The following is a 17,171-nucleotide window of genomic DNA, read 5'->3' as shown; positions in this document are numbered from 1 at the left end:
CTGTCTACTGCATCTACTTTAGTCTTTAATAAGACTAGTATATAATTCCCGTACTCTTCTGCGGAGCCCGGCATGGCCAAGTGGTTAGGGCGCTCGATGCATAATCTGAAGGTTGTGGCTTTGAATCCCTGTCACACCAAATATGCTCGCTCTTTCAGCCGTGAGGACGTTACAATGTGACAGTCAATCCAACTATTCTTTGGTAAAAGAATAGCCCAAGAGGTGGTGATGACTAGCTCCCTTCCCTCTAGTCTTACACTGTTAAATTAGGGACGGCTAGCGCATCTAGCTCTTGAGTAGTTTTTGCGAAATTCGAAAGCAACTGGAGTTCAAACTTACCGTCATGATCAGTGGTCTCGATGTGCCAATCAATTTTGTCCACTAATCAAATTATTTCTTTTGCTACCCAAAGGGGAATCCGCACCCTGACAAAAACACCGTTAAGACACCCGCTCGTGGTATCTGAATGCGTATAAGTTATTTGGTTCTACAAGCTTATAAATAGGAATACGAACAGAGTTTTACAAATAAAATCCTGGGATCCTGAGGGAAGCCAAGAACACAAAATTTGATGCTAGGTTCCAGATCAATGACTCTGCAAGCCTACTTCACAAAGTCCATCACGTCCAGTTAACTTTCTAAGATACTTTAGATTATTTTCGTTAGGTCAGTTTTCTTTACTAATGGAAAATTGCTTTACGACTTGGTGTACTAAAGATTGTCCAAGACCCGGCACGGCCTAGCGTGTTAAGGCGTTCGACTCATAATGCGAGGGTCGCGGATTCGAATCCCGTTCGCACCAAACATGCTCGCCCTCCCAGCCGTGGGGGCGTTATAATGTTACGGTCAATCCCACTATTCGTTGGTAAAAAAGTATCCCAAGAGTTGGCGGTGGGTGGTGATTACTAGTCTTACACTGCTAAATTAGGGACGGCTAGCGCAGATAGCCCTCGAGTAGCTTTGCGCGAAATTCAAAAACAAAGAAACAAAGATTGCTTAATTTATTCCAGTTTATTTTCGTCGAAAACGATAATACAAATGCTGATAATCTTCTAATCTAAAAAGTTTTTTGTGATTATTATGTCTAATATGTGAAGAGAAAAATCGACTTGTTTAGTTTATTTACTAACTACGCTAGAAAGATTTAGTATTATGCGGTTGATAGGTCTTTATTCTATTAATTAATTAGAAGCGCAATTTGACTAATTTTTTTGAGAAACAACTCACATATCCAGCTCTGCTCTTGGTGAAAACTCGATAGGTTTGGTGAACTTCTGCCAGTATAAGTGAAGTCCATAATGGGCTTTTTTTTAAGCTCCTGTAATGTGCTTTAAAAATCTTATCTAAAAAGTCTTTCAGCTCTTTTTTTCTTTTTAAAATGCGAAAAACACGCCCCAGTTTGTTAAAAATGAACAAAATATCTTCGAGGATTGTCAGCAGCGTTCATTCTTCAAGAAAATTGTTGTTAAACAGGGAAGTGGATCGGAATTGAGTAGGTACAGCAATCGAATGGAGAAATTTGGTAGAAATGACAAAGCAGTTACTTCACTTCTTGTTACAAGCCTACTATTCGAAGGTAGTGAGAAGGTTAAAATGCTCGAATCTGATAGTGTACCATGAGCTTGGTACACTAAATGCATTTAATTTAATAATAACCTTGTTTTTATTTTTACGGAAAACTATAGTCTTCTTTAAGTTGTGAGAAATATCCTAAAAGTATTTTGATTATGGAATACTTATGTAACTCAGCCTTAGGTACTTATTATAGCACTAGTATAAACCAGAATTTAAATGGTGTGAATCAGGAAAGAAAGGGAATCCTAAACACTGGCAATATATTTATTCTATGCATTTTAACTGTATATTTTTCACTATATATTTTTGTTATTATGGAAAACGAGCCAAAATGCTAAAAATTTTAGTTACAATCTCTGACTTCTCATTTTTTTTGTGGTGTGAGTTCTTTTCAGTCTAAACTACATGTACCCGAACCCAATTTTGGAATGCTGGATTTCGTAATCTTCCAGTTTTTGATTCATTCGATCTGGAATATACAGATTATATAAATAAAGTATGAAATACACAAATAAATATTGTTATTTACCTGCCTCTTAGATATTTTCACGAAAGAATGGGTACAAAGTCAAGGTGACAAACAGAACGGTTGCATAACCAAAGAACAGGTTTGAACTGAGACCGTATGCATTTCGTCAATACTTCAAACGGAACGGCTATGGCGGTATTTAATATAAAATTTAGCTCAAAAGAAAATTTTACTTACTCGTTTATATTTACTTATTTGTACAGTAATTATAAGCGCGTTTCAGTAATTTCAAGTTTGAAGTGTACATCACTAACCAGATAAATTCCGAGTGCAGAGAATTTCTCCAAGCTAATGGAATGTTCATCAGAATAACCTGTTTTCGGGTTGACATATCTGGGATTGTCTATCTGTATTTACAAAAACTACAGCAGGAACGATATAGGGATTATTCTGTAAAACATTTTTCAGTATATGAGAAACTTTAATGTGAATTTGATTTGCATTTGGACTACTAATTAGCATGCCATGTTTGGTCTGGATCGGTCAACACATTTTGATGGAGATGCGTTCACAGACAGACAGACATTTTATGGCATCGCTTAATACAGATGGCGCATAAGTGAGAACACCTGTATTCAAATTTTTATATTAATTTGCTCAAAAACCAATATCTTATGCGTGTTAATAATGTTTTATGTTCATTTTCTTTGATTTATTCAAGGGTAAAAAAATTATTAGCTTTTAAAAGTGATGACTGCAGTTTATTTGGTTCTACCTTTTCAAGCTTCTTAGCTTATCCAATAAAAGAAGAAAGTGTTACAGGACATATATAAATTTAGGGAACCAAAAGACAGACGAACTTGTGGTTAAAATGCTCGAATCTCATTTGTATGTCGTGGACTCGAATCGCTGTCACAGAACATGCTAACCCTTTCAGCTGTGGAGCGTTATAATGTGACGGTCAACACGTTAAGACAGCAAAACAAATCATTCTATGGTAAAAATATACAATATTTATTCAACCTTATAATGTGATGGTCAATCCTACTATTTTTGGTAAAAGAGTAGGCTAAGAGTTGGCGCTGGATGACGTTAGCTAGTTGCCTTTCTTCTAAACTATTATTGCTAAATTAAACACGGATAGCGCAGTTAGTTCTGGAGTACACGTGCGCAAAATTCAAAATTAATGAACCAGAAGACGAACACCTAATCTTTAATTGCGGTTTTCACCAATTAACATGAACTTACATCAAATTATTCACGCCTTCTAGTAGCTCAGCAGTAAGAATGAAAGCTCGTAACTTATAAACCGGATTTAGATACTCATTATGGGCACTGTACAGATAATCCATTGTGTAGCTTTACGCTGACCAACAACAAAAATTTATTCATACTCCCCTACACTGAGGGGTTCAAAAGTTCCAGTTCCTTCGTTATTCGCAGAAGGTCCAGTGTACCGGTCAAGCTCTACCAGTTGCTTCTATACCTATGCTATGGAGAGTTTGTACCCGAACAAAAATGTCAGGTCGTTCGCCTTTGCTACCTGAGTATATATGCCAAGTTCGATCTTGCTAGCTTGCGAGAGTAAGTATGAACATAATTTTAAACTATGAGCTCTAGAAATCCCAAAAAGGGACAGGAACACATACTCCAATGTCATATTTCAATTTATCGATCCCAAAGCCTACTCTCAGATTCTATCATACTTACATTTTAAGCCTATTATAGCCTCCATTGGTAGGGGTGGGTGGGTTATGCAATATAAATATGAACACCCAAGGATGGTCGCGATTTCACATTCCACACTTGATCCTGCTAGCTTCAAAACTGTGTAAGAATATTGCAGACAAAAAAAAATGAGTTCACAGTTGAGTTCATATACAACGTGAAATAATGTCAGATGTCACGTGCGAACGAAACGTTTCAAAGTTAACCTTATTTTAGTATAGATGTGATATCTAAATAAAACAAAGCCTGACCATAGACCTTTCACAAATATTGAAAAATTGCGCATATTTTTGGTTTAAAGTGTTTTACATATAAGGTTTAATAAAAGGAGCCTCAAATTGAGTAAAATTGATCCATCTAATTCGTTACTATTGCAGTTTGAAGTAAATCTTGTATTTAAAAATTGTAATTAAATCACTTGAATTATATTTAATACTCCTTGCATGATTCGGAAAAGCTGTTCGTTACGTACAAGTTGTGTATCATCTAGAAAAATGACGCCAAATCTGTAAAAACTTAAAGTGTTTAATTCAGACCAAAGTTGTTCTAAAACAAAACGATTTATATAGCACTTTTGCATTCACAGTTGCATCTTTGACAATGTGCTGGTGCGCAGGGTCATACAAACAATAATTGCATATACTTCTCTGTAAACAAAAGGCACGCTTTATCTGATAATATACAGAGATGACCATTTTACCGAAGAGGGCTATTTATCTCAATTCTCCCTATATTATCTTTGATTTTAGTTTAGTCTTTCAATACTTTATTAAAATAACGTTTTATCTCTTTTTCAAATATATTCAAAGGCATAAGAATTTCATCCAAAGACATTTACCATAACATTTCATTTTCTTTTAATAGAACATATTAATTAGTTGTATTTTGGGCGCGAAAGACCATGATATATAAGCTTCAGTTTTATTGACTGTGCTTTGCAGACTATTTTAATCCAAATTCCAATTTATTCCTCTTCTTTTTTATATTTACAGTTAGAAAATTATATTTTAATTCCGTTATTTTCTTGGAAACATTCATTTTCTAAAACTTTCTGACTGCATTTTAAAACAATGCTGTATGCAGAGGAATAACTAAAAACACTTTTTTGCTAAACATTATTCGAACCATTTCTTATTTGACTGTTTTCCGTGTGGTTTGCTAACCAGATTAGGAAACTTCACTTGTAGAAGTTGCTCCCGCAAAGGTCTACCAAGTCACTCTAGCAACAGCTAGAATATATTGATTTATAGATGTGAAACTTTATAACTCCTTTTAACAAATAGACTTTGGAATACACTCTTAATGAGTTCGATAAACATCTATAGGCAAACAAACCTTCACCAAATGTACTCTGAACTAAACACTGGATGCTCAAATACAAACTGGAAAACCAACTGGGTTTCACAAAAGCAAAATTATTTATTCTAGTTAAGCAATGGTGTTAGAGTTATCGAATTCAAGACACGCGGAATAAAGCAACAGCAACAACAGTTTGTTTAGTCGTACACGAGCTAATGTTATTTCGCTGAAATAGTCTCGTGGTTCACCATGAAGAATAATAATTTTTTATCTGTTAACAATGTTTCGTGAGGTTAATTTACCTGATCTAAAATTATTTTTCTTAGCAACTATTCATCTGTGTTTGTTTGTGGTGGGAGAAATGCAAATTCAACGAGAAATTCATTAAGCTGCCTTGTCCATCGTTTTACGTTAAGACAATAGTAATATAAAAAATATAAAGTTGTTATTATCCCTAAGATATACTTGTGATAGGAATATTCTATTCTGGCTCATTTTAAAGACTTTTGTCCTGTAAAATATAGAATTAAATTTATCTGAAGTATAAACGCGGTGAATGAACACTACATTCTTTATTTCAAATTTATAAAACTGAGAGAAGAAATTGAAACTTCTATATTTTTATTCATATGGTATGTTTTGAATGAAAAAATAAAAAAAATGGAAAAGTGTTTAGTGTTTTTGAAACACAGAGTTTTATTAAAACTTATCGATTAAAACTGTTTTGGTAATTTTAAAGTTACTCGCTGGGTTATGAATACGTGAACAAATGTTTAAAATTTATACCTTAAAATCTTATGTTTAAAAATTCAAGTAACCAACTTTTAAGTTACACTGAAATCCAGACTTTTTATCAAACTAGTACAAAACTAAGCTTATATTGCCCATGCTTGTTATCTGAATGGATTTAACAGAACGTCTGTTAAATGTGTGTTATTCAGCAAATAAAGTTTGCAGATTCTAGTTTTTAAATAATTTAATAAGAATTGTAAACATGTTTAGCCAGGCTTTGAATTTGCTCCAGAACTTTACAGTACAGTTTACTAACTTTCTTGTCACACCAGACATACTCGTTTTTTTCAGGTGTGGGGACGTTATAATGTTACGGTCAACTTTACTATTCGTTGGTAAAAGAGTAGCCCAAGAGTTGGGGGTGGGTGGTGATGACTAGCTGCATTTCCTCTAGTCTTACACTGTTAAATTAGGGACAACTAGTGCAGATAGCCATCGAGTAGTTTTGCACGAAATTCAAAACAAATGAAACCAAACTAACTTTTTTAAATATTTTTCGTAAGAAAGATTTAATACTGCAAAATAAATCAAAGAATATCTTAATTATTGAATAATATTGCGACTCAAAAGTGTAAAACACGTTGCTTTTGTGATATACAAGTGTACCATCTGTGTTATACCTACTTAATAGCGGGAATACATTGTGCAGAAAGTCGATAAAGTTGCCTTGTTCTATGTTCTAGCTACTTCGTATAACAATCTTCTTTCTTCTTGGTCGAAGTTGCTATGATTTGTGGGGTTGTCTATCTGGTGCTTGTCAGGAAGTCAGTTTTACCGGAAAATAACACAAGTAAACAGGAACGCCATTAGTATTTATTGGGAATTTCTCAAGCGATAACATACCTACTAGCACTCACTTGGTCTCTCAGTTTTAAAGTGTTTCAAGGAATGCTTGTAATGAAAAGAATGGTATTTTATGACCAAAATAATACGAGCGACAAAAAGGTACGAATTACAAATGTGGATAGATGTTAAATCTAGAAGTTCTCGACTGGACATTGAACTTTCCATAATGCTTTAAAAGTCCATAATATTGGTACTCTTTAAACAGCTGACTCAGGGATACCTGCTCTAATTAAGTGCACTCAGATAGCATGAGCAGACCGTACTCTGAGGATCAGTATCAGTAAAAGACAAACAGACAAATGGGGTTCATCAAAATGACATGACACTTGAAGAGGTTGAGACAGATTCTCTACCAAACTCCTAAGTAGTTGCTAGTCATATTCCAGTATCTCTAGCTCAGGTCAGGACCCCTTGTAAATAGTAGACTTAGACTAGACATGACACTGGAGAAGGATTCCTGCTGGGTAGGAAGCTCTGACTGGTAGAATTCGTCCTTTAGTGTCATTGTCCTTGACACAAAGATCAAGGTGCTTTTCAGAACAGAAGAGTTTCATTCACATATACTGCAATTCATGGTATTTTAGGGTCATGTAAGACTGTATGGCGAGTAGTTTTTGCTGAATAAGATAATCTGTTGGGTGGAATTATAAGCTCATAAGCATTAAGGACTGGCTTCTTATACAGATAATTTCAACCAATTGCATGGGAAGGAATATCCAGTAGTAGTCTGTACATATAAGAAGAAGATCGTGATCAAAAAGTTCATTTAGGGGCTTTCCAATGAGTTTATGAGAAAACACTAGGAAATTAGGATCATCATCATTTGCATAGAATCCATACCTGTTGCATTAAGTTTTGAAGTGGTTATTTAAAAATTCGCATTCAAAAGAAATAAGTTTGCAGTGAGATTGTAGTGGCGGAACTTAAAATGTGAAGCGACTGTACTGTTCTTTGTAGACTGTTCAGGGCTACACAGGTATTCCCTCAGCAATTATACTAAAGCAAGGTATTTTCACAGGCTATATATACCACATCAAGATCCATCCATGAAGTATATGTCGTCTCAATGATGTATTATACCACTTGATCTGCCTTACGATATATACCACAGCCAAAGCTTATATTTTCACATGAAATTTTCTAGGATGGGAAGAATGAAGATTTTATTTTGCTTAAGGATTTGTATGAAACTGTACATAACTTGTGGCATACCAAAGATAGCGGAGATATGTCTCTAACAAATATCTGATGACCTACATTTTCAACATTATGCTAAATAGTCAAGTAGTGACGAGTATTGACTGTGGTTATCAGGTCAACAGGTCCAGGATTACCAGCAACAAATGGACTATGCTGTGTCAAATGCTCCTGAAAACTTACAAAGTCCAGGTCAGGCATGGCCACTGGCTTGGAGCAGCATATTGAACGATTTGTATCAATAAATTTAGTGGTCATTCCAGCTCCTTTCAAGAGAAAGAAACATGTTATTCCAATAAGAGTACAAGATAAGAGAATCTCTGATAGACACAGGAGCAACAAGAACGCTAGTGCACCTCATAGGTTTTCGTATCCTCTGAGTGAGATCGCCATTACAGACAGTAAACATTGATTTTATTCTTGTAAATGACAATAAACTAAACACTAGAGAATAGATAGACAGATACATACAAACGACAGAAACCCCAGAAGATATTCAGTTTAGATGAGGGGCGCTACGAACGTCCTTTCCAAACTGGGGTGTTCAAGAATATTTTCATTCTACTTTGTCTCACTCATCAAGTTCAGTTTAATGTTTTGGAACATTAGAGTCGTTTCTTTACTATAAGTGTGGATAAAATTTCCTTTTACAGATCCGATTTCATACGCATATTCTTACTTGCATACAGAAACAGTATCTTCTTCTTCTTCATGTGTCAAATCTGCGGCAGACATCGACGACCATGGCATGCCAGACTTCTCTGTTGTCAATCCTCCTTATCAACTCGATGTTGCTCATTGAGTTCTTGGTGACATAGTTATTGAGGCTGTCGATATATTTAGTTTTTTGACACCCTCTGCTTTTCCTCCCTTCTATTTTTCCACATAGCATCTGTTTCTCTATCCCATTCTTCCTACAGATGTGTCCTAGAAATTCCATTTGTCTCTTTCTTATAGTTTTCATGAGGGACCTTTTGTATCCTGCCAGTTCCATGACTTCCACATTTGTTTTTCTTTCAGTCCATGATATTTTTAGCACCCTTCTAAGGAACCACATTTCAGCAGCTTCTTATCTCTTCTCTGTATCTTTGTTCAGTGTCCATCTCTCACAACCATATAAGAGAACAGACCATACATATGATTTCAAGGTGTTAATTTTAGTGACATTTGTTATGTTCCTGTTTGTGAATATGGACTTCATTTTATAGAAAGTATCCTTGGACATTGCAATTCTTTTCTTTATTTCTGTGTCACTCTTTGCATTTGATGTTATAGTATATCCAAGATATTTGAAGCTTTCGACTTGTTTTATTCTCACGTCCTTGCCGGTTGTGTTACATGTGGGTGTAATTGATTGTTTTGAGATAACCATGCACTCTGTTTTCTTTGCGTTTAACTGCAAGCCTTTTTCTTCACTCTCGTCTACTGTTGTTGTGAGGAGAGTCTGTAGATTTCGTTCGGAGTCCGCAATGAGGACTGTGTCATCAACGTAGCGCAAGTTGTTGATATTGCATCCGCCTACTTTGACTCCCTGATGTTCATTGATGTTTTGTAGGATTATTTCGCTGTATAAGTTAAAAAAGATCTGGTGAAAATACACATTCTTGCCTCACCCCTCTTTCAATTGGTCTATATTCACCCAATTCATTTTCAATTTTGATAGCTGCCATTTGCTGCCAGTAAAGGTTTCTAAGGATTCTTAGATCTTTAGCATCGATGTTCAGGTCTGACAACATGTCGAATAGGTCACCATGTCTCACTTTGTCAAAGGCTTTAGAATAATCGATAAAACATAGATATAAATCCTTTTGTACTTCCAGTGATCTTTCCATGAGCATGTTTAGAGCGAAAATTGCATTTCTAGTGCCTTTATCGGCTATAAATCCAAACTGAGTATCAGAAATCTCTGGTCTTATCTTATTCCTCATTCTAGACATGAGCACTCTTAAAAGAACCTTGATAAGATGACTCATTAGACTAATTATCCTGTGATGTTCACAGTCAGTTGTTCCGGGCTTTTTCGGCAATGCAATAAAGACTGATTTTTTAAAGTCTTCCGGTATTTTACCCGTGTCATAAATAGTGTTCAGTAGTTTTGTCACTTCCTGAATTCCTACTTCTTTTAGGGCTAATAAAAGTTCAATGGGTATGTCGTCTGGACCAGCTGCTTTGCCTTTATGTATCTTCTTCATTGCATATTCCACTTCATCAGGCATAATTGGAAGGCCTACTGTGTCTATTTCTATATGTGGGGTTGGGCTTATGTTGTCGTTATATAGTTCCCCAATATATTCTGACCATCTGTTAAGTATATCTTTTTATCCATCAAGATTTCTCCATTCTTAGATTTTAAGCATCCTGTTTTTGCTGATGGAGTCTTTCTTGTCACTTCACTAATTTTCTTATGCATATATTTGCTGTCTTTTACCTTGTTATTTTCAATCGCTAGACACTGGGTGTTAATCCATTCTTCCTTGGCAACATTGCATTTTTTCTTCACAAGTCTATTTATTTTTTGGTATTTTTCCTTATTAGGTTTAGCTTTTCTTCTCTCCTCCATTAGATTAAGGATTTCTGGAGTAATTCATTTTTTGTTTATTCTTTTTCTGGTAGTAGGAATATGTTCTTTAGCAGCTTCGTGGATGCTTTTCTTCATTTTTTGCCATTTTTCTTCATCAGTATTCAAACCAACAAGGATATCAAATTTATTCTTCACACATACGATGTATTTCTTCTTCAGCTCTTCGTCTTCTTCTAGAAGGTTCAGTTGTAGTCTTGGTTCTTTTTTGGATTTCTTTAACTTTTTCAGTTTGACTACCATGGTTGCTACGACTGGGATGTGATCACTGCTGCAGTCTGCACCTGGCATAGATTTGCATGATGTTATGGAGTTACGGTATCGTTTTTTCATCGAGATAAAGTCAATTTGGTTTCTCACTCTGTCTTCAGGGCTTTTCCATGTCCAACATCTTCTTGGATGATTCTTGAACCAAGTATTCATTACAGCGATGTCATGCTCTTTGCACCAATCAACAAGTCTCTCTCCTCTTTCATTTAGCTCTCCGATTCCAAATGGTCCCACTGTTTTGTCTATTTTGTTCTTTCCAACCTTTACATTGAAGTCTCCCATAATGATCTTGATATCTTGTGATTTTAGTTGTTTCATTGCCTTTTCAATGTCTTCATAAAATCTTTCAATTTCTGTCATGACCTTGTCTGCAGTTGGAGCGTAAGTTTGAATAATGCCAATGTCAAATGGTTTTCCACTAAGTTTTAGAACAATGACTCTATCGTTGACACACCAGAAACCTTTCAGGGCCTTTGCACATTCCACATCCAATATTCTGCCAACCCCTCTTTGATGGTCATCACCTCCTGAGTATAGAATCGTGAACTCATCTGATGTTATACTGCCTGCTCCTTTCCATCTCACCTCCGAAAGTCCGAGTATGTTCGTCTTCATTCTTCTCATTTCTTATTTAATGTTCTCTAATTTACCTTTTTGCAACATTGTTCGAACATTCCAAGTTCCAGTTCTTAGTGTTTTTCTGTTGCTGACAGTCGCTTGATGACGGTCTGGTGTCATCTGTCGCACATGATTTCCCCTACCGAGCGAGGAGTTTCCCGAAGTTCTGGAAACCCCATTCACGCTGTTATCTGACATATTTTTTAGTTTGGCTTGCCATAGGTTTTTTCCTTGCAAAATGGTACCTATAGTAGGTTGCAATTACTTGCCATAGGAGCAGTGTCCATACAAGACCGTTCTGCCCAGCCATTGTTCCTTAGATTGGAGTCATCTGCCTGGCCAGATTGAGTGTTGCGCCATTAATGACACTATGTCAGTTGCCTCGCACTCATCCACCACCTGCCTTCCATGACTTCATCGTAACCCTGACACAGGGGGGCTAAATGGGTACTCGGTCTTGCCCAAGGACCTCCCATGGGCTAGCGGAGGGAAGGAGCACCTTACTGTTCCTTTGTCAGAGCGTGCTCTGACCCACTACCCAGAAACAGTATAAATAACACCAAATATGTTTTATATTGGTGAAAGAGAAAGGAAATTAAACATAAGCATTAATATAAATATAGTACGGAAAGCTTCTGTTTTAGGTTGGCATGGATCTATAAATCCCATGTCAAAAAGTTTGATGTGAAAGAAACGGAAATACCTCAAGAAAACCCATTTTTACAGGACAAGCGTTGATCGTGCTCCAACAATGTTGTCCTGAAGCATAGACTAACCCAGACTTTGCAAAACACAAAGTCTGGAGGGCATAAAGATGTAATTTACAATTGTACTGACCTTTTAAGGCAGTTAATCTGGCTGGGAATGAGTCAAGATATTCAGGACCTGATGAACAGTGTACAGTACGTGCCATCCAAAGAAAGACTAGCTAAGATAGGGTACACTCCAACAGAGAAATGTTCGACTTGTCTCTAGATATTGAGTACCATGGAGCTAGCACAAAGAGCCAACAACTCTTGCATTTGTCTGAAGTGTTAAATGTATTTAAGACTTGTACTTCACCTTGTCACCCCTAGTATGATGGTTTTGAAGAATATGTAGAACAAATATGTAAAGCAAATTCTTATGAAATTTGTTAGTCCTGATATAAACGACTAGAAAACCACTTGTGATGTGAAATTATAGCATACATAATAATAGAATAGGATTTAGCAGGCTGTTCATTGGAAATGCTCATGCTCAGATGGGAAATGGTACTCCTTAAGAATGTGGTGTGTTTCTCCACCAAATGGAAAATATCCCAATGACATGCATGAACTTGCCCAACGACACCTCAAAATTAAAAATGGCAACAGAGAAAAGTATTATAATCTCATGTTAAAAATGGATATTATAATGTGATAAAAACACTTGGGTGTGGCTGGAATGGTTCTCAAATATATGAGATACAGTTGGTAGGAAGTACACAAAAGTGCATGGAAGAGACGAGCCTAATAGGTTTTCTTTCAATAGAGAGTATATTGTAAATCTATAACTATATATATATATATATATGTGTTATTTATTTTGGGATATAATGATGATGCCATCGCAATTTCAAACATTTATTGTGTATTCTTTCTAAATATATTTCTTTTTTAATTTTTGTATTTGTATACGGTGAATTTATAAGTTCAATACATCAATACATGCTTGTTTACATATGTCTACACTAGCAAAAAGTAGTTAGTCTTTTTTTTGTAATATTGACGTTTTAGGAATCATTAATGTTAAGGGTATTACTTATAGATGTTTTCTGAGTATTTTAAGAGTAGTTATTTTATCTGATATAATGTTGTGATTTTAAATAAAATATCAAGTGGTTTTATTTATTTGTATTTTGAATTCAGTGTTCAAAATATTTTGTTTTCTGATAAATGTTAAACTCATTAATTACGGACTTCAACTACATTTGTTAAGTTTCTCGTTAGACGTCGCTTTTACAAGAAACAGCTACAAACGAGTGTGTGTGTTTTTCTCACAGGAAAGAAACATCGGGCCATCTGCTGGCTCTACTGAGCAGTAAACGATTGTTGAAGTTTTGATTTAAAATGCTTGTTTGTTTTGAAATTAGCGTGAAGCTACACAAGGGCTATCTGCGCTAGTCGCCCCTAATTTAGCAGCTTAAGACTAGCGGAAAAGCAGCTAGCCATCGCCACTCACCGCCAACTCTTGGGCTACTCTTTTATCAACGGATAGTGAGATTGACCGTCACATTATAATGCGCCCACGGATGAAAGGACGAGCATATTTGGTGTGTTGGGGGATTCGAACCCGCGACCCTTGGATTAAGAGTCAAGTGCCTTAACCACCTGGCCATGCGGGACCAATTTAAAACGTGATTTATGTTAAATTATTGTATTTTTATTCTGTTTTGCGCTAATCTGTCCACTCTTAAATTGGACAAAATAACTCTGAACTCTTTCTTTATCTTACTTTGTTTTTATCTTTCGTCTTTGTGTGTACCTGTGCATTACTTTTCTACATTAAAGGACCTTTTTCATGTATATTCCGTATTAAGTATTTAGTTATGTTGAAGAGGTAGATCGTGCAATTACGTCGTTTGTACGTACTTCATTTAATCCTTGTTCAAGACTTTATGTTATTTTTCATTTTTACTTAGTTTATATCTATGTATTATTTGATTCACTGTAGATTTCTTCTTCTTTTAAAGAAATATTTTGAGATAGTAAGATCCAATACCGTTTTATGTTTTTATTTTAATAAATATAATTCATTGTTTATTTGCGAGTTTTTAAGTTCGCGCAAAGCTACACGAGGGCAATCTGCGCTAGCTGTCCCTAATTTAGCAGTGTAAGAGTAAAGAGACGGCAGCTAGTCATCACCATTCACCACCAACTCCTTGGCTACTCTTTTACCAACTAATAACAACCGTCACCTGATAATACCCCCTCAACCGAAAGGACGAGCATGTCTGGTGTGACTGGGATTCGATCGTGAGAGTCGAGCACCCTAACTGCCTGGTCTTGTTGGACCTCAATTTATTTTTAAAGGGTTTATGTTGTCCATGTGACATGTAAGTGTTTTAGAGATAAAGTAAAGTACTCCTTGGCCGTCTCTCGAGTTTAAAGATTATTGTTTTTTTTAAATTGTCAGATAGGGACCAGCATAAAAAAAAATAGAAGAAATTTGTGATGTGCAAACGTATCTTATGTTTCCTACCTGTTTTAGTCATTGTTTGCTTGTTTGGAATTAAGCACAAAGCTTAATTGGTTAATCTTAATTGCTTAATGGGTTATCCGTGCCCTGCTCATCAAAGGTATCGAAACATAGTTTCTAGCGTTGTAAGTTTGCAGTCCTACCGCTATGTCATTGTGGAGCATTGTGGTAATATAAAAAAATTCAGTTATTTCGTATCTGTGCTTGTTCCATTTCTTTGTTATTTAAAAATAGGTGATCTCTTTTCTCTCGGAAAGGATATTGTAGTATATATGTAGTATTCAGGTTTAAAGAACTGGCACTTTAATATATTTTTCTAGCCAATTGTGACGATAAATAATTGTAAATGTCAAATAATGCTATGAGGGAACAAAGGTTACGAGATTACACTATTAACCAGACAAAAAGGCGAGTTTCTATGTTGAATTTAGGTGTACTTTAATTAGTCAGTTTCTACTAGGAGATCGTCAGGTAAAGATTAACGTGTTTAATTCTGGAGATACCCCCAATAGCTCAGCTGTATGTCTACGGATTATACTGCTAAAAACCAGGTTTTTTTGTAACTTTGAACTTATGAAGCTCCTAATGAGTTTATGGACTGGCGGTTTCTAATGTCTAGTCTGTCTAGCGCACAGATCAGTTGCCTATTAGATATCTTTACGTTACTTCTCTTGGATACTTATAAATTGGCTGCCACTTTCTTTGTTTCTTGTTTGGCTTGGATATTTGAATAACCACTGGTAGTGCAATATTTCAAACAGCTCCCATCGCCAGGTTTGTTTGTTCTGAATTTTCGTGTAAAGCTACACGAGAGCTATCTGTATTAGCAGTCCCTCATTTAGTAGTATATGACTAAAAGAAAGGCAGCTAGTCATCACCTCTCACCTCCACCACTTGGATTCTTCTTTTACGAACGAATAGTGGAATTGACCGTAACGAAATAACGCCCCCTCGAATGAAGGGGCAAACATATTTGATATGATGATGATTCGAACACGCGACCCTCAGACTACGAGTCGAGCGCCATAACCATCTGCCCATGCCGGGCCCCTTTCGTCACGAGCAGGTAAAATATTCGCACAGTTTTATGGAAAGAATAGACAGATATAGTTCAGAGCACATAGACGACGAAAAGTGGCGATTATTCAACCTATTATTTAATTTATGTAGAAAAAGTAAACACGTTAAAGCGACATCTAAGTAGAAAATCGTTCAAAGAAAACAAAATCTAAATAAGAAACGTGGGTAGTTTCTTTTATGGATATGAAAAGTGAAATATGACCCTAAATCAGCATGTGTCCTCACAATGGAAGAGGTCAAACGTGTAAATAATTAATAAAACATTGATTCAGGAGTAGTTTTGGTTACCGTATCGAATATTTTCCATTTGAATAGTTTGTTTATTAATTACAAGTAAAAATCGAAAGCTCTGTAGCTACAACATTTTATAAATATAACAGTTACTGAAAAATTAAACAGGTGAAAGTGAGATGCACTGTTGATAAGTTACTATTCCTTAATGATATAATATCATTTTACTTGTATAACAATTTGAAGAGGTGTTTTTAACCTTGTACATGTTTCCTTGTTTTGCCTAGTTTCACTGGCTATACGTATTCTCCTTCTTCCTTTTCTTCATTGGTGTTTTAATCTACTGTCTTCAACCAACGCCTTTGGGAACTGCTCAGTACCGAGAAATCTCTGTCACGGAATTACAGGGCGACTTGGAACTCGCCAATCAGACGCCTTTTAGTACCAACACTTATAATTCTATTGGTTCTGCTAGAGATAGTCCCGGGTTTGAACACATCGAGGATAGTGAACGGACTAAGAGCATGACAGTGGTATCTATTTCACATGCAGTAAGTGTTCACGCTGTTGATGAAGGAGAAAGGGGCGCCAAACGAAATGGCAACGCCAGGTTTCCATATGAAAACACATGTTGATACACAATAGGCGGTTGTTTCAAGATAGCACAAAGTCGTTGTTGTTGTTGTTCAAAAAAAAAGAGAAGAAAACTGACAGAAACTTCACAAATTTTGTCGACTTTTAAACTTTTTGGAGTGAAAGAAAAATATAGTTATTAGTTTTTGTAGCTTATATCACTGGTCTACATTCGCAGCAAAGTTTACAGAGAACTGACTTTTATAAGAAGAGCTAATTAGCTATTCAACGTGTTAGATGATTTTACGAACAAATGATTTAAGCTCGTGTGTTAATGAATCGTGTTTTCTTCACCCAAAGTTGAGATCAAAATTTACTGAACCTCTAATGATCATGTTAAACCGATGATATTATATAACATTAATGACTATCTTTTATTCATAACCTTTAAATGAAGAAAGTACTAACTACTGCACCTGAATCAGCTCACACATCTAGTCATTCCCAGATTATTGTAAAATGTTCTTTGCAAAAATCCATCAAATGTGAGATTTAAAACTAACTTATTTTTAGTTAAAATGGTGCGTGTGTCATGATACTTAATTCACTAATTCAGATTATTTATTTGAAATACCTTAGTTTTGTAATAATACTTTTTGTTTTTGAATAATACTCCTGTGTTTATTTTATGTCAAA

General features: G+C 35.7%; 1 protein-coding gene across 4 annotated transcripts in view; it reads left to right on the top strand.

Moving 5' to 3' along the window:
• The window catches only part of LOC143258651 (solute carrier family 35 member F1-like), a 277,728-nt gene that overhangs the window by 170,654 nt on the left and 89,903 nt on the right, over positions 1-17,171 (top strand). Inside the window, exon 8 of one of the 4 annotated variants that reach the window (XM_076517923.1) lies at positions 16,190-17,106. The exons of the other annotated variants lie outside the window; for them this stretch is intronic. Coding sequence (XP_076374038.1) covers positions 16,190-16,537 — 348 coding nt within the window. The 3' untranslated portion in view covers positions 16,538-17,106. Of the gene's footprint in view, positions 1-16,189; positions 17,107-17,171 lie in introns of those variants that run through there. 4 annotated transcript variants of the gene reach the window in all.

This window comes from Tachypleus tridentatus, chromosome 8 (genome assembly GCF_004210375.1).
Source record: "Tachypleus tridentatus isolate NWPU-2018 chromosome 8, ASM421037v1, whole genome shotgun sequence".
Taxonomy (NCBI): Eukaryota; Metazoa; Arthropoda; class Merostomata; order Xiphosura; family Limulidae; genus Tachypleus; species Tachypleus tridentatus.
This window is presented reverse-complemented; position numbering and strand designations above follow the sequence as displayed.